The sequence below is a fragment of the Dipteris shenzhenensis genome, chromosome 27 (assembly GCF_047967505.1).
Source record: "Dipteris shenzhenensis isolate YYH24624 ecotype China chromosome 27, Dip_SZ_1.0, whole genome shotgun sequence".
Lineage (NCBI taxonomy): Eukaryota > Viridiplantae > Streptophyta > Polypodiopsida > Gleicheniales > Dipteridaceae > Dipteris > Dipteris shenzhenensis.
Window position 1 is genome coordinate 30,023,146 of NC_141622.1, and position 22,014 is coordinate 30,045,159.

Below are 22,014 nucleotides of genomic sequence, written 5' to 3' on the forward strand. Positions count from 1 at the left end.
ATCATCTCCTCAATCAGCTCCTAGATTCTCTCAATCATCCTATGTGGCATCTACCACCACCTAACAGTGCTTATGGGCACCTAACTGTGCCTCTAGCACACACACATAGAAACCAAGGTGTGCCTGGGGCATACACCTTGAGATATCCCATCAAATGAAACCATTAAAATACTCAAAAGTGGAGAGAAGAAAGTCTAAGCCTAGCTCCTAGCTTATCATGGGTGGACATGTTCACCCACTATGGATACAACCATCTATAGTAGCACAAAGGATATCACTTTACCAATGTCGTGTGATTTTTTCCTTTATTTCATAGGCCTAACCATTTTACGAAGGTGGTGGTGAAGATACCTACCAAAGGCGTCTGTTATTGCACAATAGAAAGCATTTTTGTTGGTTGCTTGGAGCTAAGTTACTATGTAGAATAATGATGCACCTTGGTGTGTTTCATACTAGCCTGGAACATTGGTTTTTGGTGGACTGTGGCCTTGTCCACAAAGTCAAACATCAATTTTCTCAATCATAAACACTTTCTAGTCGATGAGACTGAAGAAAACCAAATACAATAAAAGCTAAGGGTCTATGAGACTGAAAACCACATACTATAGAAAGCTAAGATGTGGAGTCACTAAAGCCGGCATCCACTCCCAAGTATCTGGGATGAGAACAAGTAGAGAAGTACACCGCATTGTTTTTGCGGGGGGGCATATATGGCCTAGCATAACTGTCCACATGAGAGCCATGGGCCATGGGGGGAACCTTGTAGGAGAACTAGCTGGTCCAAGGTGTCAAAACGTGTGTATGTTTTATGGGGATCCAAATCCATTTGCTAGCTGAGGATAGAAGAGATGAAAGTCAATGATAAGATGCTGCTGATGCTCAACCTAGGTAGTGTACTTGGGCCCTCTCGCCTCCTGTATGGTCTCTGAGAGGTACCTTGCCATTTGGCAAGTGTCATAGCTGTGGCTTGTCTCCCTAAGTTAGAGAGTAAGGACGAGATATGTGTGGTGGTCAACACTACAAGGAGTTTGTCTTTCGTGCTCTCTGGATCTCCAGTGCATTCCCTTGTGACCTCTAGTCAAGGGCCTCTTGATCTTATGTTATGGGGCCTTGGTCGCCATGTGTCACTGATTGGGCAATGGTGGCATCCTTGTATCTCCTATGGGAGATGGGCCCTACTATAGCCAGGGGAATCAATAAAACCCTCCTCTAAGGGGAAGAGAGATAGAGAGAGAGATTGGGAGAGAGAGTAGGCAGCACGTAGGAGGAAGGAGGTAGGAGTAGATAAGATTAGATGTCACATCAAAAGGTGTGTACAAAGGGTGGGGAGGTGGACTTATATAGTCTCCCTCCACACTATCTCCTTTTTGCCCTCTCTAGGCCTGAACATCCCCTGGCGAAATTAGCCTAACCCTCACTAACTTGGCCCAATCTTGGCCTTCATTACATCCATCCCCCCTCAAAAACAATTTTGTCCTCAAAATTGCAGGTGATGGTTAGGCAAAACAAGGCCCCTTGCTGTAAAAAGGACATACTTTCACCAGGGTCAAAAGGAAATGTGATATATTCCTTTGCCTTGGGTGTTGTGGCACCTCTGGGGCCATGTGGCTGGTAATCCATCCTAGCAAGATCATCATTCATAATCACATGAGTTCCAGCTGTTCCCATGGGTTTTGTTCTGCATGTGCATTGTGTTTTGCTGTCCACTTTCGTCCACATGGGAAGCATTGCTTGCTTTTCCATATACCCAACATCTTAGCTTCAATGAGCTGTCTTTGCATTGCATCTCTAGTTATTCTGTCCTTACCAAATGTGAAGAACTGAAAATCGTCTTCGTTATAGCTGCTGTGTTTAGACTCAAACAACTCCATGAGTTTATCTAATCCCTCAGCATCCCCTGGATCTAGAGTTCTCACATGTGAGACAACATAGGACTCAATACTTGGATGCTAGCATGTACGCTTTTGTATTTCTTCCAAAGATGGCACAATTGCTGAAACATGGTACATCTAGCCTCTGGACAGCCAAATAACCTGAGAGAGAAAACGCTCAACCCGGTCTAAAGGGTGAGCTAATGCTGGCTTTGTGCTTTCCATCTTGAATTTCTCCGATATCTCTGCGCGACCTATTTGCTTTGGGCCATAAAGCTACCATCCTTGTGTCGTCAATATTTGATTTCCTAACAATAATGAAGGAAAATTAGTCCAGCTCTGACTCATCATTCCCAGAGACCATGTTGCAATACATATAGAGAATGACAAAGATCAAATCCAATGTTTCCTATTAAAACATAGATTGCATTAGGAGTTTTTGAGGCCATGTAACATGAGATATGCATGAACTTTCTGACACTCTACCCCTCCCTGGACTCGTAAATTGCCCATTTCAGCTTTTGCATACTTTTGTTTCCCCTTTAATTGGCTGAATATTGGATTGAGAATCAGAACATAATGATTTAAAAAAAGACAGCATTACAAATCACATTAGTATGTCAGGGGTCTCGGAGGAGCAGACTTCACTACAAGGAAGAGGCTTCAGGCTTGTTTTTTTGTCATGCAGACTTTAAGAATTTTTTGTTACAATACAAATTTGTAATGCCCAGGAGTGTCAGTACAAAAAAAGGAGGTGGCCCATATCTAAATGGATTGATTGTCTTTTTCAATTTTATGGTTGTTGTGTGGATTGACTGCACACTTTTGCATAAAGACACAATAAATAAGAACGTTGTATAAATGGATGCTCAGGCATGTATGGGTACATGAATATGTATGTGTGAGAGCATATGCTTATACTATGGTGTACACTCACTGTTGGGTGCTGATGATGTTGATGGGGGTGTCGTAGTTGCTAGTCCCCGCTATGTGTAATGGAGTTTATGGTGTTCAATGTTGTGCTGATCATTGTGAGATTGAAACTGCGCTGTTTGTGTTTTTAGAGGCAACAAAATTTGAATATAGGCCCTTTTTTACATGCATATTTGAGGTTTTTGGGCCCTCTTACTTTGCTCAATACCTTGTTTTTAGGTTCTTAAAAAAAAGTTCACGATTCCTTAGTACTGTATTTAGTGTGTTAATTTGCGCAATCTTCCAACTTTACCCTGTATGTGAGCCGTTCCCTTTCTTGTAAATTGGAAGTGCGCATTTGGTGACTAAAGAGTTGATATTTGTTACTTTAGCCTATTTCAATTTCAGTCTAGTTTTGGACTCATTCGACTTATTTGAAAGCAAAAATTTTCAGGCATATGGGTGATACAGTTGAATTTTCAGCATTCCAGTCATTGTTGTTTGATATTGTGTCCAGCGACAGAATGCACTTTGGATGCCTTATTTCTAAAAGATTTTTTCTCCCCACTGGTGAACTGTGTTGTTTTCACAGTTTCTTTTTTTTTTTCCCAAAAAAGAGACTTCTATTAAGTAAGAAAGAAACTCGCTAGAGCAAGCTCTGAGCGAAAATACAACATCATGAAATCATGAGGATAAATAAAACCCCCTCAAAGTGAGGTGGAAAACAACCAAGGCTGAGGCTGAAAGTGCCACCTCAACCTTGTAGGAGTCTCAGAGAAGAAAGGAGATTCCTTCCATTCCCTGAAGAAAGAAGCCCTCCTAGCTGAGGCTGCACGGGAGTCTCCCTGTATCCTCATCCATATGGCCATCAAAGTATGTATGGTGTCTGTCCAGATACCAGCCAAAGTGTGCGAGGGATGAACCTGAGTACCCTCCATAGCCTCTGTACATCTGGCCCTCCAGATATGCCAAGATGCTATGCTCGCTAAAATCTCCCAAGAAGTATCCACTGAGACATGTACATCTGTAAAAGGAAGGTGTGGTACCACATCCACCGAACAGGACTCAATCTGATGACGTCGAACCAAAATGGCCCGAGAGGAGTCAAGTCTCTCATAGAATACCTGTGGCCCTGTAAGAGAAAGCCAAGCTAGTGAGCCCCATGTCATAAAGAATGGGGAGTGGGCAAAGTGACTGAAAATCCTGGCTACCCCCATTTAAATCATCCTCGCCTGTCTGCAGTCCCATAAACAATGCTGAATAGTCTCCGAAGCAAAGAGGCAACGAGGGCAAGTAGGGTCGACTCCGAACCTGGATCTCCAAAGGTTCACTGCAATCCCACCATGGATAGAAAGCCAAAAGAAAAGAGTGATCTTTCTATTCCTGTGGGATTTCCAGAGTCTCCTCTAGAAGCACCTCTGCAGATCCGCAGTGATATTAAATGTCTCCCAATGAGGAACTCTGGAAGATCTCCAACCTCTACCACTGAGCTGAAATCTCTTGGCATTACTGACCGTGTAACGAAAGAAGGGGATGCTCTTCTCTCGATGCCGTGCGTCAATCCACTCCCACTCTCCAGGGTCCCACTGCAAATAAAGCCAAAGCCTCCAAGACCCAGCAGAGAGAAGCCGGGGGTCTAGGTCGAGGAACCACTCTGAATTTGATCCCTGCACCAAAAGACCTACAACCCTGATAGGCTGAAAGGCAGACTCAAGCAAGATGTCCTTTGTGGATCTGAATAATCTGCCACCATCCTACACAGTAAAAACCAAAGCATCCTCCTGTGCATCTCGAAAGGCCAAAACTTGAAGCAGAACACCGCCTCTCGTAAAAGTACCTGCCCAAGTGGAGCAAGTGAGTGGCATATCATGAGTGTCTAGCCACTCCTCTGGAAGGGCTGCCTCAATCTGCAAGATCCTCCTTGCACTCCCTCTGAGATGTCCTGTCAACTGAGACTTGGTCTCCTCTGGAAGCCTTCGGAAAGCTTTCCAAGACCCCAAAGATGATGCAGGTCCCCTCTCCCACTTGGACCCCTGCATGTAGAGTGAGGCACCAAGTGGTCTGCCATGATCATCTAAAATACTGTCATTCCACATGATGGGTTGCCTATCAATCTCTTCACGAGAGAAAGGAGGAATCCTTTGAAGAGTGCTCCTAAAACTGGCCCATGCTTTCAGAATGGCAACCATGAGAGGGAACGAAGGTGATCTGAGGTGTACTGAGGTAAAGATCCACCTAATATTGTTCATCTAGTCTCCTCTTAAAGAAGGTGTGCACCTCTGAATGTTGCTAATAAGAAAGGCCTTCCACGGTTCCTGCCCTGGCATAAGTCCCCGCACCACCATCTTGCAAAGTAAAGCTCTGCACTGCAAATCTGGATCAATAATATTGAGACCCCTTCCTGTGTAGGGAGGATGAGGGTCTCCCAAGCCACCCTGGCTAAGGTATCTGCTGTGCCATCAAGCCCACTCCAAAGAAAATTTATGATCGGTCTCCTGAGCTGAGTGATGCAGTCCCTAGAATAGCACCAGCAAGAACAAACAAACCAGGCCGTGGCCAACTTGGTTGACCACCACAACTCTAGAGGCAAGATCCAGCTTGGCTGAGCTCCAAAAAAGGAGCTTCCTCTTGATGCTCTCCAACACGGGAATGCAAAACTTCCAATTTTGATGCTTAAGTTCTCTCTAGATATATGGTATATTCCTTTATTTCTTTTAATGCTTCCAAGATCATGCTGATAGAAAAATGTGCAACTATTCATATTTTTGGGTACGGGCCAAGTTTCTAGCTATCTTCCTTTGTTATGCAAGCTATGCATTAGAGGCATGACTCAATAATCTAGACTCGTTGAAAGGTTACAGTAGCAAGAAGTTCTTGCTCTATATAGGGAAAATAAATGTTGAAGAGGAGTTGTTTGAAGTACAGAAGAGAATCAAGAGCGATTAGCTCTTTCTTTATGAACACAAGTTTGTAACTTTTTTGTAATGATAAGATTTGCGAAGTATTTCATTATGTTTTGAAATTTATTTCCAATAGGTTTCTATTTGTAAATAGAATTTAGTACAAAACTAAATCCAAACTCTTCCTTCATGCCTTTCTGAGGATCACCATGCTACATGATGTGCTAGGGTCCTACGCCAAATTTCCATTTTGTTGACCTTTTCTTTTTTTCCTCCTTCTTTGCCACCCTTGCTACGTTGTTGGTATGAGCCCTTTCCATGGTTAATTTTTATCCAAAAGTACATCTATAAAACCAATTAAACATTTCTTTCAGATAATTTGAACGAAACTTTCATCCTCCATGCCTTGTGTTTTTAAAATATACTCCTCTAGCTCGATAGTCGCTGCGTGGAAGAAATATCCAAGCCGACCTGGCAGCCCAAATATCTGACAGGCACACCCCTCTGAACCCAAGTAAATCCTATGTCAAGCCCCCAAACTAGAGTGTCCTCATCACTGATCCAAAAGCCATTGGATTTATGCCAATTTGTCTGCGCCCCCGCCGCCAAGCAAAATAAATCCAATGCTGTCCTGAAGGAAGAGAGTGTTTGTGGAGTGGCATCCAGGTAAACTGCAGTGTCATCTGGCAACTCACTGTCAAGTAACTCCTCTTCCCTTCTAATGGGAAGTCTCAGCCCAAAGATGTCAGCTTGAGATCGAATATAGATACTCATAGCTTCGGCCACGAATAAAAAAAGGAAAGGAGCAAGGGGGCATCCCTGACGGACTGATCTGGAAATCTGAAAGCTCTCACCCCTTACCCCACCAATAAGTACCTGACTGTGGGCTGATCTGTAGAAGGAGGAAACACCTCTGATCCAAGCATCAGTAAAGCCAAAACGTAGAAGGGTGCCATCCAAAAAACCCCAATCTACTCTGTCATAAGCTTTCTCAAAATCCAAAAGTAGAATGGCTAGATTCTGGCCGCTCTGTATGGCCCACTCTAAAGCTTCCCAGAAAGAGAAAATGTTATCAAATATGCTTCTTCCATGCACAAATCCCGTCTGAGTGTCATGAATAAGATCTAGGAGAAGGGGCTGCAATCGGAGGCTGATTGCCTTGGCCAAAATCTTGTAACAAGTCCCCAGAAGTGTATTAGGCCTCCACTGGGACACTAGATTTATGCAACCTCCTTTCGGGATAAGGTGGATGAGACCTTCTGTAAGTGACCCGAGCATCTCACCAGAGTCCCAAATGCCCTGTAAGGCTGAAGTAATGTAGTCTCCAATCATATCCCAAAATGCAATGAAAAAAGAGGGGGTAAGGCCATCCGAACCTGGGCACTTGCCCTTGTGAAGGGCTGAAAGTGCAGTCCTGAACTCTGTGTTGGTGAAAGGTGCATCAAGCAAAACATGCATATCAGGTTTCACCAACAAAGGGATGCTCTGCCAAATAACCTGTCTAGCATCCTCTCTATCCCGTGTCTCAGGATCAGCAGTAAGAAGGGCGGCATAGAAATCTGAAGCTATGCGCAAGACATCATCAGGATCTGTTTGTAAAACCCCATGTGAGTCAATAAGTTGGGATACACTCTCTCTACTATGTCTAGGGCCAAGAGTAGAGAAAAAGTGTTTATCGACTCTGCCACCCATTTGAATCCAGAAGGACTCTCGTGCATGAAAGGCATACTCTGCTCTTTGATCAAGCAATACCTGCTGATGAGCCTTTGCTGTAGCAAGGCGCTCTTGAATCCAAGCATTTGAAGGCCGTTTTTGCTCTTTCCTCTGCAAAGCTGCCAACTGTTGGCGAACACCAATCTCACGTCTGAGAATATCTCATTTCCTGGTAGGAGCAACTGAGAAGTAGAAGTCGCTAATACCAGAAAGGGAAGCAGCTACCTGTGATGGCAATGGCTGCCCCGCCCTGGACATGAGAAACCCATATCTTCAGAGTTTTCATAGTTTCTGCATTAGCTGATTGCTAAAATTACAGATTTAGCATTGTACAACAGGTTTTGCATGCGTTTTATCTTTTCACCTCGAATTCTCATGTGGGTAAAACCTGCAGCCATTTTTGTTGCATTACCAGTATTTTGTACATTTGTATTTGTTTCAATATAAGTTGGAAGTTACATTTTCTCTATAACTAGGTACCTGGTGTTACTGATGATGCTTAGCTGCAGCATGTACATGCTGTTGGGTGCTTGTGTGCACCCTTTGGTTGTCTTGTCCTAGTTTGCTGATGAATGGTTGCATTCTTGACAGTTTTTGAGCGCTTTGTGCATGTGTTTGCTAGCATACACAGCAGTGGACTTTTTTTTGGTTGTCTACTTGTACATTTGGCTTTTTATTGTAGCAACGCACTTACTTTTGGACTTCTGATGCATCTCTTTGCTTTGCAAAGACGTTGAATGTTTCTGACACATGTGATTTTGCATTTTGTAGTATAAACCTATGTCAATTGTATATTTATTGGTTGATCCTTGTGCTCACATTGCATGATCAAAAACTACATCCCAACTATCAAAACCTGTCTTTAATGAGTCATAGCACGCCTTACAAGCACTTCCATCTGCAAATCTGCTGCTCCCAGTGGTTGCAATCTGCAATCCTAATTTGCTGGCAGTCACCTTTTGAGGACTGCAGAAGTTACTCAACATCCCTGCCTGACCTGCCTAATCTACAGATCTACTGCCCCTTTGTCCTTCTCATATGGGGGCATGCAGGTGGGGCCAGTGATCTTTAACACCCTGTTGTGTCTAGATAAATATAAAGATAATGAGAAGACATCAGTACTGTTAGAAAAGCGAACTCTCACACAGAAAGAATTACACGTGGAAGTGTTTCACTTTTCACTATGGAATCAATGCTTCATCAAATGTGTATACTTCACAACATTCATGTGTATAATGCAGACTAGCAAATAGACTGTGCTCAGAGACAAATATAGAAGCAACACTTTATATTTCTGCTCGTCCACAAACTGGATAAGATACAATTCCAAAAAGGTTCTCCTACTAAATGCTCAGCGCCTCTAGATCTCTGAGCCCGCGTGCTCCACTGAGCTCTCTGTCCAAAGGATCCCTCCACCTTGCTGTCCGGAACCTCAGCCTAGGTGGGCACCTCCTTCAAGCTTAGTATGCAGCTCTCCAGCCCTCTTCCCTCCTCCTGGATGAGGCCCAGAAGATGCTGGTCTGCTGCTCCTTGCTACCCCTTGGAAGGCTGCTCCAGGTGATATGTAATGGGGACCCAAGTGCCCCCTTTTATAGGCCCAAAGGGCCCTGCAAAATGGCCGACCCAGCAGGGCGTAAAACCGATCCCCTCTGGCCGACTTGGTTGGCTGGACCAACCCCAACCAGCCGACCTGCTGGTCGTCCTGCTTGGCTGGCTCCATGATCTATTTAAGGGCCTTCCCTGGCCCCTTTTGTGCTGCTGCCAGAGCTCCTGCTGCAGGTCGTACACCTGCCCACAGACCCCCACCACATAGGCGCCTTTATCCTGGGATTCCTTGCCATGCTGTGCTGCTCCAGATCTGCCTCTTCCAGGCCAGATCCATGCCATAAGGGATCGCCATCTGCTCTGTCCATCAGCTCTATCTGATGCAGCCATCTTGTCTCCCCTGGTATTTCTCTTTTCTCTGTCTGATCCCTGACCCCATGGTAGCCATGATGCAGCCCATGTGGCCATCTCTCAGAACCCAGGTTCACCCCCCCAACGCTCTCCTCATATGGGGGCTTATAGAAGGGGAGGTGACCTCTTAATTTCCAACAAGTACTTGGAGAATATGGGGGCTAAGAAAATATGTAACTTTTATCCTTGGTTTATTTTTTGTGTTGTTTATTCTCACCTATGTATTATAATTTATTCCACACCTAAATACTTGGTATGAAAATATGTAGGTTTCCTTACTTCCTTTCTTCCTTTTGATGGTTTCTTGATCATCACATGTAAAATGCATGGTTGATTGAATTCATGTAAATGGCTTCTTCTTTTTAATATTAACTTAGTTTCTGAGCTACTCCTTTGCTCCTTCCCCTAGCAGAACCCTCTTCCCCTTCCCAATCTACTTGCCCTTCATTTCTTGAGACAAGAGATGCTTTCTGTTAATATTTGCTGATTCAGTTAAAATCAAGATAAAGTTGATTTTATTGTTAATAAGATGTTGAAAGTGTCTTTAGAAGCATGTCATGTGGTGTGCATTGATGCTTTCAAGCTTCTACTGTGTCTCAGTTCAGTCCTGTTGGACACTACTTTGCAACTGCTTCCCACGATCGAACAGCTAGAGTTTGGTCTATGGATAGAGTTCAGCCTCTGCGTATCATGGCTGGACATTTTTCTGATGTTGATGTAAGTAGTTTGTCCTCTTTATTCATCAATGTGAGAAATGATGGAACTCTTGAAAATGTTAATTTTTAGAAACTTTAAAAGTTGAAGGTGATAGATAAAATATCGAATGAAAGTGGTGATTTGGCATCAGAATCTAGTCTATGGTATGATTTAGTGTTGGGTATAAAGAAAGAGGAAGTAGCAGGGGAAACAAAAATATGTAGTTGGAGAGCTCTACTAGAATAGTTTAACAATGAGATGAGAATCACATATCAAGCAACGAATGGTGGACACCTTTGTTATAACAAAGAGTGTCTAGGTGTTGAATGTAACCTGGTGCTGATTTATCTTGACAGATTGTACATAGGCCCTCTCCTAGGCACTCAATCCGTACCACCCATTGTAAGGTTTAGGTTTGAAGTTTTTGAATCAGACCGCTCATGTGTTGAAGAGCACAATTGTTTTGTTGTCCTTACCGTCTTACATAGGGGAGTGAGCTTAGGCTTTGGTTTTTGTCCAAGTGTTGACAGTTGCTGTGCTTCATTGGTTTATCTTTTGAGGATGCGTATGCCCTGGCAGCTGCTGAATGAAATGGCTATGGAGGTTGGAGAAGAAGCACGGGAGAAAGATTGAGCAGCATGTCAACAAAGCTTGATTGTATGCAAGTACAATAGTCTCATTTATAGGCTGGGCAGCCTTATCTCTTGACCCATAGGATACACACAAACACACACATACACAGGATAGTGACACATGTCGCACTTATCCTATGCACACCTAAGGGCACTTCACACCCGCACAAGTGAGGGACACTAGTCTACCACTCTAGGTGAAACAAAATGCGATTCTTTCCTATAACAAAATAATAGAAAAACAAGAAATCTTCGCGATAGAAATAATCAAACGCTGACTGAAAGCTCAAAGCTGAATATACAATCACTTATCTCATAGAGCTTCGCGAAAGAGCGTGGGGAAAAGAGAGAAGCACCACTCCTAACACTAGGGCCCAAAAAATAAGGGCTGGACCCCACTAAGGGTATTTATTGCAATAGAAAATTTTTTGTAGAACTGGTTGTGAGAAGAGCATGAAGCTGAGTACAACTCTTGGATGAATCTAGGAGGCATGGAGCCTTTGTTTTATAGACTAGGCCTAGCAAAAAGCTAGGGCCTGCTTTCCAAAAGCTTTTTAGGCTTTCTTTTTAACTCTGGTGCTTTTGGCGCCCTTTTTATCTCGTGGGCCCTCCTTTTAAAGAGTCTTCCCCTTCTTCATGCTTTTAGGCCTCGTGGAACCTGCTTTTTGTGGCTTTCTCCCCACTCTTTTAGGTCCTACACATTGCACACAAACAAGTTCCAATGCTTTAACCCATTAGAGGTTAGTTCTTGGACTAATCCTAGTCCTTGTGGGCATCCCCACAGTTCTCTTTTACTAATGCAAAGCAAAAGTAAAACAAAGCTTATTCTAGTTAATCAAAGTCAACTTTCTTGACCATCGTCAATGCGATAAAGATTCCTTTCTAATCAGTTTTCTTCAACTAAAAGATTCTTGATACAGCTGTAAAACTTCAGGATACCTCCTCTCTTGACATCAATTGCCTAATAGTTCTGGTACTTGGCAGGATACCTACAGATAAACTTACCTCTGGGTGCTTTTCTTCTCTATGCGGGACGCAGTCTATTTGCTGGAGGATCTCCTCCATCTCTTCTATCTAAAGTAGATATTGGAATCTGGTAACTTCCGATTGTTGACTTACATCGTCTTGTGGCATTCTTTTCTCCTTTTGACTGACAGGCCTTCCAGGGCACTATTTAGCCATAGGCCTCTCTTTCTACATCTAAAACACTTTCTTTCCGTACGGAGATTCTTGTTTTTCTTTGGCATTTCTTGCTCGTTAAGAGCATTGGGCAGCCATAGGCCCTTCGTTTTCTTGGCATTTCCTGCTCTTTAAGAGCACTGGGCAGCCATAGGCCCTTCTTTCTGATTCTGGGATTGATTATTCCATCTAGGCGTTTTCCATGCCACGACTATGCAATATCCTCTTGCTATGATCAACCCACCTGAGTCCTTTTGATCTGGTGCCATTCTCGATCATATCAATATTCTTGGTCCAAATTCCTTGGAGTGACAAAGCTCGACATCTTTGTTTCTAAGAAGCAACATAATGTCTGTAGATACACTCAGAGAAGTTCCGCATCTGGTACTTATATGTTTTTCTTTCTTTGCAAATCCATGCCCCTTTCACTTGGAGTTGATTGCTTCTTCTTTGACTTTCACAAGCCAGGCTAGAGATAGTTCTGAAATGATTGCTTCTTCCAAGGGATCTGTATTCCCCTCGGCTTGTTTGACTGCAACTCCATCTTTAAATCCGAATAAAAAGGAAGCCATAAATCGCATGGCCAATATTTGGGCATATCATACTTCTCATGAGGTGTGTCTTTCTGAAACAAATTCAAGAAAACAGTCCACTTTATTCCTTGTATTGCCCTACAAGGGTTAGGTCTTCAAATAAACAGAAGGCAAACTTTATCTTCATGAAAGAGATACTTAGCCTTGTATATTTCTCGGAACCTTTCTTTGACTTCTTTTCTTGAGAAACCCCTCGAGTCTTCTTTCATGGAGTGATTTGCAGATATACTGATATTGTTTCCAAGTAGTGTGAACCTCTTCTTGTTTAGAAGGACTATTCTGAAATAGATTCCATTCACTACACAAGTGCTTCCGATTCTCAATGGTCTTCTTGCTACCTAACACTTACCGTGCTGGTCGGACAAACTTGGAGGGTTCTCAAACTTTCCAAAAGGACATATAACTGACAGATTGCTGTAAAACTCTGTCGCTTTAGCCATAATAATCCATTAGAAACTATAGGAGTTCTTGTATAAAACAAATCCCAATGGAAACTATTGAATAATAGAATCATGAAGAAAATATTGGGTGAATAATGACCATAAAATGCTGCCATATTGAGTGCTGGTACTTGAGCATGTCATGCTTCATTACAAGAAAATGTAGAGAAGCTAGCCTATTGCCTGCTAGTTTACTCTAGTTTCATAGCCTAAGTAAGCAGGAATAACAGCAGGAATAACAGTAGATAGTGACAAAGGGAAAGGACATCATGAAATTCATGTGCAAATTCATATTGGTACCTGGAATTACATGTAGAACCACAGCTAGTGATGGGTTGCACTAGCAACAGGCTAGGAAGGGAACTTCTTAGGCTAGGATACAATTCCTAGTTCAAGACAGCAAAGATCAATGTAGGCTCAGCTGGAAAGAAGGTGAACTTTATTGCAAATCATGAATGAATGAGTACAACAGCAAGGACCCCCCTCCCCTCCCCCCCATTTATAGGTTTGGATGTAGCAACAATAGCAACATGACTTATGGGACAGCCTCCCTAAGATGCCACGTGGCAACAATTTTCTCCTCACTTAAATGCTACTCAATTACAAGCCCTTTTAAAAAGAACCTACTAGGCTAAAGTAACTAAGTAAGGGTCACCTTTGTTACAATTCCTCCCTGCCCTAAAGAAAATTTTCCCTCAAATTTGCAAGGGAAATGTAACAAAACAGCTCATAAAAAGAAACTCATATCTGGTCTTCCATTGGAGAAAACAGCGAATTCCAGTAGCCAATGAGTCCCTCAAGGTAGGCTGGACTGCAGCAGCATCATAGGTGGAATAGGAAGAAATCATCACAGCTCCATGTAGCAAGGAAATTGACCATTTTCAAACAAGTCATCAGCTGAGCAAATATGGATATTGGTCTATGATAGAAGCTGGCTGCCAAGATGACTCCTCATCTGGTAATCCTTGCCATTTAATGTAGTACTCTGTATAGGATTTATTCCTGAGAACTTTGTCCCTGAATCCAATGATTCTCTCAGGTATATACTGTGTTCGTCCCTCCTCATCCATGGGTGGAAGCTCCTCTATAACCTGGTCTAAGGGACCCAAATATTTCTTCAAGAGAGACACATGAAAAACATTGTGAATTCTTGCTGAAGGAGGAAGCTCTAATCTGTAGGCTACATTCCCAATCTTTTGTTGCACCTTGATGAGCCAACTTACTATTGGTATTTCCCTTTAATGAAGCATGCCTAGTCTTGGGAATCCTGAGGAAAACATGGTCTCCTTCTTCAAAGAATAGCTCTCTACGATGCTCATCTGCATACTCCTTCATTCGAGCTTGAGCTTTGACCATGTTGTCCTTACACAACTGGAGAGAATAGCTGCCATATGGGTCCAATCCTCAATGGCTTGTTGATTGGTCATAGCCTCATCAAAAACAGTAGATGGAATATGCACCTTGTAGCCATACAAAGCCTCAAAAGGGCTCATCCCAATAGAAGAATGTTTGGTGCTGCTATAGCAGAATTCAGCCAAATGCAGTCATTTGTCCCATGTGGACTGGCATCAAAACAGTAATGCCTGAGATACTCTTCTAGCCACCTATTAACATTCTTTGTTTGTCCATCAGTTTGGGGATGGTAGGCTGTGCTAGGAGAAAGATGAGTACCCACAGCTGTGAATAATTGTTGCCAAAACTGTCCCATAAATTTTGCATCACGATCACTTACTATCTCTTGTGGCATGCTATGTAATTTAAACACTTGCTGCATAAACTGAGCAGCTACCATAGATGCTGAATATTGTGTCTTAGTGGGAATGAAGTGTGCTTCCTTAGTCAGTCTGTCCACCGCCACAAATATACTATTCCATCCCTTTGCTGTGACAGGTAAGCCTGTTATGAAGTCCATAGTAATATGGGACCATTTACCCTCAGGAATGAGTAAGGGCTGCAGTAGTGAGATTTAAGTCCCTGTTTTGTTGGTATGGCTTGCAATATTGGACAAATCTGTAAACATCTCTCCATAGCCCCTTCCATATGAAACTCTGCTTAATTTGTCATGTGTTTTGTACACCCCTATGTGCCCCGCCATTGGAGAAGAGTGCATCTCCTCTAAAACCAGTAGCTTATAGGCTGAATTTTCCTTGAATTTTTTTCCTCCCTTTATACCACAGCAACCCATTGTGTAGCTTGTAGTTGGGATGGTCTTCGCAAGAGGGGTTTTGTAGGTCCTGAAATATGACTTTGGCTTCATTATCCAAGAGATATTCCTCTTGTATACCATGGATCCATTGTTTATAAACCTCTCAAAAGGAATTCAAAGTACATGCCCACATTCTTGAAAGTGAATCAGCCACAATATTCTCCTTCCCTACCTTAAATTCAATCTCAAAATTTTAACTTTGAACTTTGGAAAGCCATCTCTTTTTCTTTGGGGAGAGACTAGCTTGGGACAGGATTTGAGGGTCCTATGGTCTGTCCTTACCTTGAAATGACTCCCATAAACATAGTGGTGCCACTTTTCTATAGCATGGAGTATAGCCAGCATCTCTTGGTCATACATGTGGTAGGATAACTCCTTGTCATCCAATTTCCTACTCTCAAAAGCAATTACTCCATGAGGCTGCTTTAGGACAGCACCAATTCCTCTCCCACTAGCATCAGCTTCAATAGTTAAAGGAAGAGAGAAGTATGGACATACCAAAATCGGAGCTGAAGATAGGGCAAGCTTCAAGTGCTGGAAACTCTTTTCTGCCTCAAGAGTCCATCTAAAAGAATCCTTCTTTAGCAAGTCTGTAAGAGGTGCAGCTATCTTGGCAAAATGCTTTATAAGCCTTCTATAGAATGAAGCAAGACCAAGAAATCCTTTGAACTGAGTCACATTGGCTGGCTGAGGCCACTCCACAATGCATCTAACTTTATTAGGGTCCACCTTTATCCCCTTGCTGTCCACAGTGTGACCCAAATACTCCACCTCACCAGCCATGAAGGAACACTTGCTCATCTTGGCAAAGAGTTGATGGAATCTGAGAACTTCAGAATCTGTTTCACATGTGCAAGGTGGTCCTCCTTGGATTTGCTGTAGATAAGTTTGTCATCAAAGAATACCAAGGCATATTTATAAAGGTATGGCTGTAGTATCTTATTCATCAAGGCTTGAAAGGTATTTGGGACATTGGTGAGCCCAAATGGCATCATCTTAAATTGATACAACTCCTTCTCAGTTCTGAAAGCTGTCTTTGGCTCATCTCCTTTCCTCATCCTGATTTGATGGTACCCAGATCTTAAGTCAATCTTGGTGAAAAACTTTGCCCACTTTAATTCATCCAATAGGTCATCGATTTTAGGAATAGGGAACCTGTTCTTTATAGTAATTTTATTGAGATCCCTATAATCAATGCATAACCTGTAAGACCCATCCTTCTTCTTCACCACTAGGACAGGAGATGCAAATGGAGATTGGCTGTGTGAAATAATGTCCCTGTCCAATAACTCTTGGACCTGCCTAGGCACACCTTGGGACAGTAGAGTCTTTTGCAGGCATAAGCTTTGAAGCTTGGGCAGATTTTTTGGCACTTGATACTGAGAGCTTGCCTTTCTCTCATTTGCTTTGCCAGTTGGTGCATTTGCCTTGTATTTCAGCACCATGTCTGGTGGCAAAGGTGATTTGTTTGGGCTGATTGGGGCCAGCAACCTCCTCCCTCTCCACCTTAGACAACCTATAAGGAGCCTTATTCACTGGTTTAGAACCAGCTTCGAAATTAATGGCATGATCAATGTCTCTTTTGGTAGGAAATCAACATTTTGAATCTAGCTGCTTCAAAACCATGAGAAGATCCTTGGTTGGCATCCTTGATAGTGGTAGCTGTTTCCTTGGGACAAGGCATCTCCTCGTAAATTTCCTAGAGAAGTTCATGACTTCTTATGTAGACAAATGTTCAAATATTTTAATCTTCGCCTGCAAGAAGTTGTATTTGCAATCTCTTCTATGGAAGTTGATTCTATAGCAAAGGTGTATGCTAGTTGTTTAATGCCTTGATAGGATGTGATTTGAAACACCAACTTTTTTTAGCCTTTAAATTTGGATTCATTGCAATCCAAGTTCTCCTCAAGTTCGTGCGGCTTGGAAATTTCATAAAAATCAGCGCGGCTGCTTGTAAGACTTCTCTACCAAATGTCTCAGAGTGATTGAGTCATTGTTTCAAGGCCATGTTACCAATGTTCCATGAGCTTGGAGAAACCTACTGATTTAGAGGCTGATATTCCAGTAGATTCAAATACTGGAACTTAATTCCAGTAGATTTAAGTTGTTTCAAGGCCATGCTACCGATGTTGCATGAGCTTTGGAGAAACCTACTGGGAGAGGTTGATCTCCCACTAGATTTAAGTTGGATTTTGAATGATTTGGTGGAACTTATACTAGTCATAAAGTTTGTAACTCCTCTTGGAGTGTACAAGAGAAGTATACACTCAGTCTTGTAGCTTGCTTGAGACTTTCGGTTTAATTTTACTCTTTAGTGTAAGATTGATTTGGAAGAATTGAAGTCATGAATAGAAAAACTTGTTTCATAAGCTCAAGAGATAGATGCCCAAAATCCATCTCAGAGTGGTCTTATCTTCCTCATCCTCTATGATGGACATGGCGTTATCCTCAGCATGCTCTAATCAACTTATACTGTCGTCGGGGAACCTGAATTTTCTGAACATTGCTCTATATTGGACATGAGCATTATCACACTTGGATCTATGCATCCTATCAAGGTAGTACAGGGTGTAGTGATCAAGAATGAATCACCTTGTATCACATGGGCTGACTCTTTTACAGGCTCTTCTCCATTAGACTTTTTGTCCCACTTCCTTTTTTTATCAGCTTTTTTCTTTCGACAATCTCTTGCCATATGTCAGGCATATCACAGTAGTGCCATTTCCCCCTCCGCCCCCCCCCCCCCCCCCCCCCCCTTCTTGCTGTCTCCGTTCTCGAAAGTGTCTTTTTTCTTATTGGGCTTGCCTTTCTTTGCCTTGCCCTTCACTTTACCTTTGGCATTGACGTTGAATACCTTCTCATTGCCATCATCCTCACGCAGCCCCTGCCTTCGTTCCTCCTGGATCAACAAGGGGCCAAGCTCCTTGAAGGCCAACAAATTTGATCTCTATGTAGATGCCCTAGTCTCTTAGATATCTCTTCCAAGCACATCACCGTCACACGGCTCTCTTAAGATAGGCAGCCAGGTTCTGATACCATATAGAAAAACCTCCCCGCAGCAGAAATCGGAAATCGATAAGGTGTGTGCAATAGAAGAATATTGAGCCAACAGAAGCAAATGCTTGAATTTGAACTTCAAGTTTCTATGTTCACTAGAGAACTTGCAAGCAACAAATTCAAGAGATAAACAATAGTAGAATAGTCCAACATATCTTACAGCATATTGCACGAAATCCAAGCCAAACACTCCTTACAGAAAGCTCAACCAGAGTCGTAAAACATGGAGCAATTCGTTGCCTTAGATGCTCTACGGTGAGCACAAGTACTGCTGTCCTTGCACTCCTTAGGTTGTGTGCTCCTCAGTGAGCTTAGCGCAAGTTGCTTAGGAAACACCCTCTAGGAAATGTGTTCTCCTACTGGCTATAGATGCGCACCAAGTACTGCTTCTCTCTCTCACAGTGGATGTCTGGGGAGCGTATCAACAGATACGTTCTCCGACTCCTAAGTGGGTGAGGGCTGCCTCCAATCTGAACTACTGATGGCCTCCACAAAGAGGCCCTTTTATAGAGGGCTCCAGGTCCTCCAGATTGGCAGACCAGTCTGTAAACAGACTGACCATTTAGACTGGGCTGACCAGTCTGTGCTTGTGCTAATGTAAGGCACCTTTCTGCTGACCTGAAAGTCCACAGACTGTCTAGTCCTGGCAGTCGTCCCTGGCCCATTTATATGCACAGCCTGCTGGCCCCTTTCTTGCCCTGCAACGGCCTATCTTCCATCTGTGGCAGCACCTGCACAGTCCTGCACAGCGACCACGCATCTGATCCACGACCTGGCAGGAGGACCTGCCATTGTTGTTCTAACCAGTCGTACTGTCCTGTACCTGCTGGTGCAGCCTCCATACCTACTGCTGTACCACCTGCAGAGGCTTTACCTCTTCCAGAGCTCCCTTGTCAGTCCTAAATCCTGAACTATGTAGCAGCCCACATGGCTGCCTTGTGGATGTTTCCCTCCACCTAGATCTGCCAAATTTGATGCATTAACACAGCAGGCTCTCATACCTCCCATTCCTACATTGGTACCATGTCCTTGTGCTCGCTTCATATGGGGGCTTACAGGTGGGACAATGGACCCATGCTGGGAGAGAGATGTTTGATACAGATACAGGCAATGGGAAGCCTGCTGGCCATTTTCATTGCCTACACGCACACGTACAATGTAAGCTGTCATAATGCCATGCCTTCAAGCTTATGAAAAAAATCCAGTCTCTAATGTTTCTTTCATTTCTCTTTGCCTATGCAAGTATTAGCTAGAAAAGGTATATTTTTGTATGTTGATAAAGCTAGTGGTAACTTTGATCTTCTGGGTTTTGGTGGTCAGAAAGATCTCTGTTGATGTAAAGCACATTGGTTATTTTAATATGTGACGATGTTTTACTCGTCTTCTGTCTAATGACGATACACCTCTCGTTGTATTTCATAGGTGCAACTGAGAAATAACTCTCAAACTGATTGAGCCAAGAAATCAACATTAGGGGTTCGGTCTTACCATCATCGTACATAGAAAATTGAGCTTCCCGGGGAATGACGTTTTGATGGGCTGTGAAACTCTCTCCTTTTCCACGCCTCATTGTGGGTGGAGTAGAGAAATGAGGAGAAGACGATCCCATTCTTTCTTTGCCTCCTGGAGCTCCCTAGCCTCTTGATCGTGCTCTCTCGTGACCCGCTTGCAATCCTCTCACATCTCTTGGAACTGTAGCATGCATGTGAATAGGCTCTCCGATTCTTGTGTTTGCATTTGTATCATGGTTTGCATCATGGCGGAAGCTGTCACCAGGGCTCTACGACCAGGGGTACTGAAGGTGGTGGAAGGGATATGGAACCCACTTCCTCCTCGAGACCCGGGTTGGATGTGTCACTAGTAATGGTGTCTCTGCCCGATCTCATCAGTACCTGTCTGAGGGGGGGGGGGGGTTTCCTAACACTTCCGGAAGTTACCGGAGGCCTAGGGCCACTGGTGCGAGAAGCAAGTAAGACATGCCATAGGTGTCACTGATGGTACGTAGGCGAGTGCTAGTCGATGGTGTCAACTATGTGCAAGCGGTACAAGTGCTGAAGTGATGTTCCTATGAAGGATATTTTGATCAAAGTGTACTTAGTGCATTTGAGTTGCAGCTTGAGTGTTTATACTTCTTTTGACAGCCTGAATGGATGGGAAAAACAGCTGTTATTGTATTGAAATCTGGTCACATGAAAGGATAGATTGTTGCAGTACCTGTTTTGATAATGCACTATGCACCGATCACCCACTTTTGTTTGTGTTTGGAATTCAAAGTTATTGCCCCCTAATGTCCAAGCATTTATGGTGATCTTACGGTGGTCTTATTGTGTAAAGTGTGTGCAATGGCATGTGAACTGCAACTACATAGCTACAGGCTCCAGTGATAAGACTGTCAGGTTATGGGATGTTCCAACAGGAGAATGCGTAAGAATGTTTACAGGCCATCGGGGCATGGTGACATCACTGGCCATGTCTCCTGATGGACGCTATATGGCGTCTGGAGATGAGGATGGGGCCATCATGATGTGGGATTTGGGATCTGGACAGTGTATAATTCCTTTGATGGGACATACAGAATCTGTATGGACACTTGCGTTCAGGTGGGGAACCAATTGACTTTGGACAGTCACGTTGCTTACAGTTCACCCATTTTTCTCTCCAAAGGTCACCTCTTTTGAGTTCCATTTTGTAGTGAGTAGCTGCAATTGAAGGATCTCAAAATTTGTTTACCTTGTAAGCAGTTGCGAGGGGTCATTGCTTGCTTCTGGCTCTGCTGACGACACCATTCGAATTTGGGATGTAAATGCGGGCTCAAGAGCACCCCGGGTTGAAGAAAAGTATGTTACCTTTCTAGACCGATTCGGTATCTACCTGCAGGTTACTACTGATTTCCTTGTAATTGACATTCCTAAGCTGGTGTCCATGAAATGCAGGAGTGTTGTCCGCAGGCTAAGGCTTCTTAAGACACTTCCAACTAAGTCAACACCAGTTTACACTCTACGGGTAATGACTGTGCTTTGATATACGTCTAAATGAAATGAGAAATCATGACCTTGTAAAGAATTGCAAGGGATTTGAGGCTGTGTAAGTTGAAGTACATCCAAGAAAACGTTTGTGTGCATTTTTGTTGCAGTTCTCACGGAGAAACCTGCTTTTTGCTGCTGGTGCTTTTAGCCCTGCAACGAAAGTCTCAGGAACAGAATAGAACCTAGAAGATAGGTGAGCCTGATATAGATCTATGTTGCGCTGAGTTCAACTCAATGAACATCCCCTGACAAACATTGTAACTGCTTCATTGAAAATGGGGTATCATGAGCTCAATACAATACAGTATTCTCATGCATCTTCATTTGTGATGGATGCCCATCCAACTTAAGTTATAGATGATTACTAGCTGTTGCTCGGTTTGTGATATTTCCGTGTGGGGAAGGCGGGAAAGAACATAAAAGTAACAAACTTGTGTGAGTTGTGTCAAAGTCTTTATGGCTCAATGCGTTTCGATGGTGCTTAATATATACGTAGGCAATGATAGTTTACAGGAATCTCTTTTGGCTATTGTGTTTCTTTAATGCCAGTCCTGAAAGACAGGTCATAGAGAGTGACTCTCAGGACCTTTTTTCAAAGTGAATCGAACAAGGATGGCGCATGACCATTTCCATAAATGAAAGCAGGATGTAAGGTTATTGCAACAGGATAAGTAGAAAGCATAGTTCAGTCAGACAGGGCTTGCATCAAGACTTACATCTCTCTCTCTCTCTCTCTCTCTCTCTCTCTCTCTCCCTGCTACCTTTTCTTCGACAATATGTGGGACCCAACAGTGGAATAACCAGTAGACAGTGTATTCCACCACACTGAAGAA

The 22,014-nt window shown here is 43.2% G+C and overlaps 1 protein-coding gene across 1 annotated transcript in view; it reads left to right on the plus strand.

The window, feature by feature from the left end:
- The window catches only part of TAF5 (TBP-associated factor 5), a 123,767-nt gene extending 102,060 nt beyond the window's left edge, over window positions 1-21,707 (plus strand). Inside the window, exons 15-19 of the mRNA XM_087398292.1 lie at window positions 9,953-10,069; window positions 20,490-20,755; window positions 20,897-20,992; window positions 21,089-21,158; window positions 21,289-21,707. Coding sequence (XP_087254418.1) covers window positions 9,953-10,069; window positions 20,490-20,755; window positions 20,897-20,992; window positions 21,089-21,158; window positions 21,289-21,360 — 621 coding nt within the window. The 3' untranslated portion in view covers window positions 21,361-21,707. The remainder of the gene's footprint in view (window positions 1-9,952; window positions 10,070-20,489; window positions 20,756-20,896; window positions 20,993-21,088; window positions 21,159-21,288) is intronic.
- Window positions 21,708-22,014: the final 307 nt, after the last annotated feature.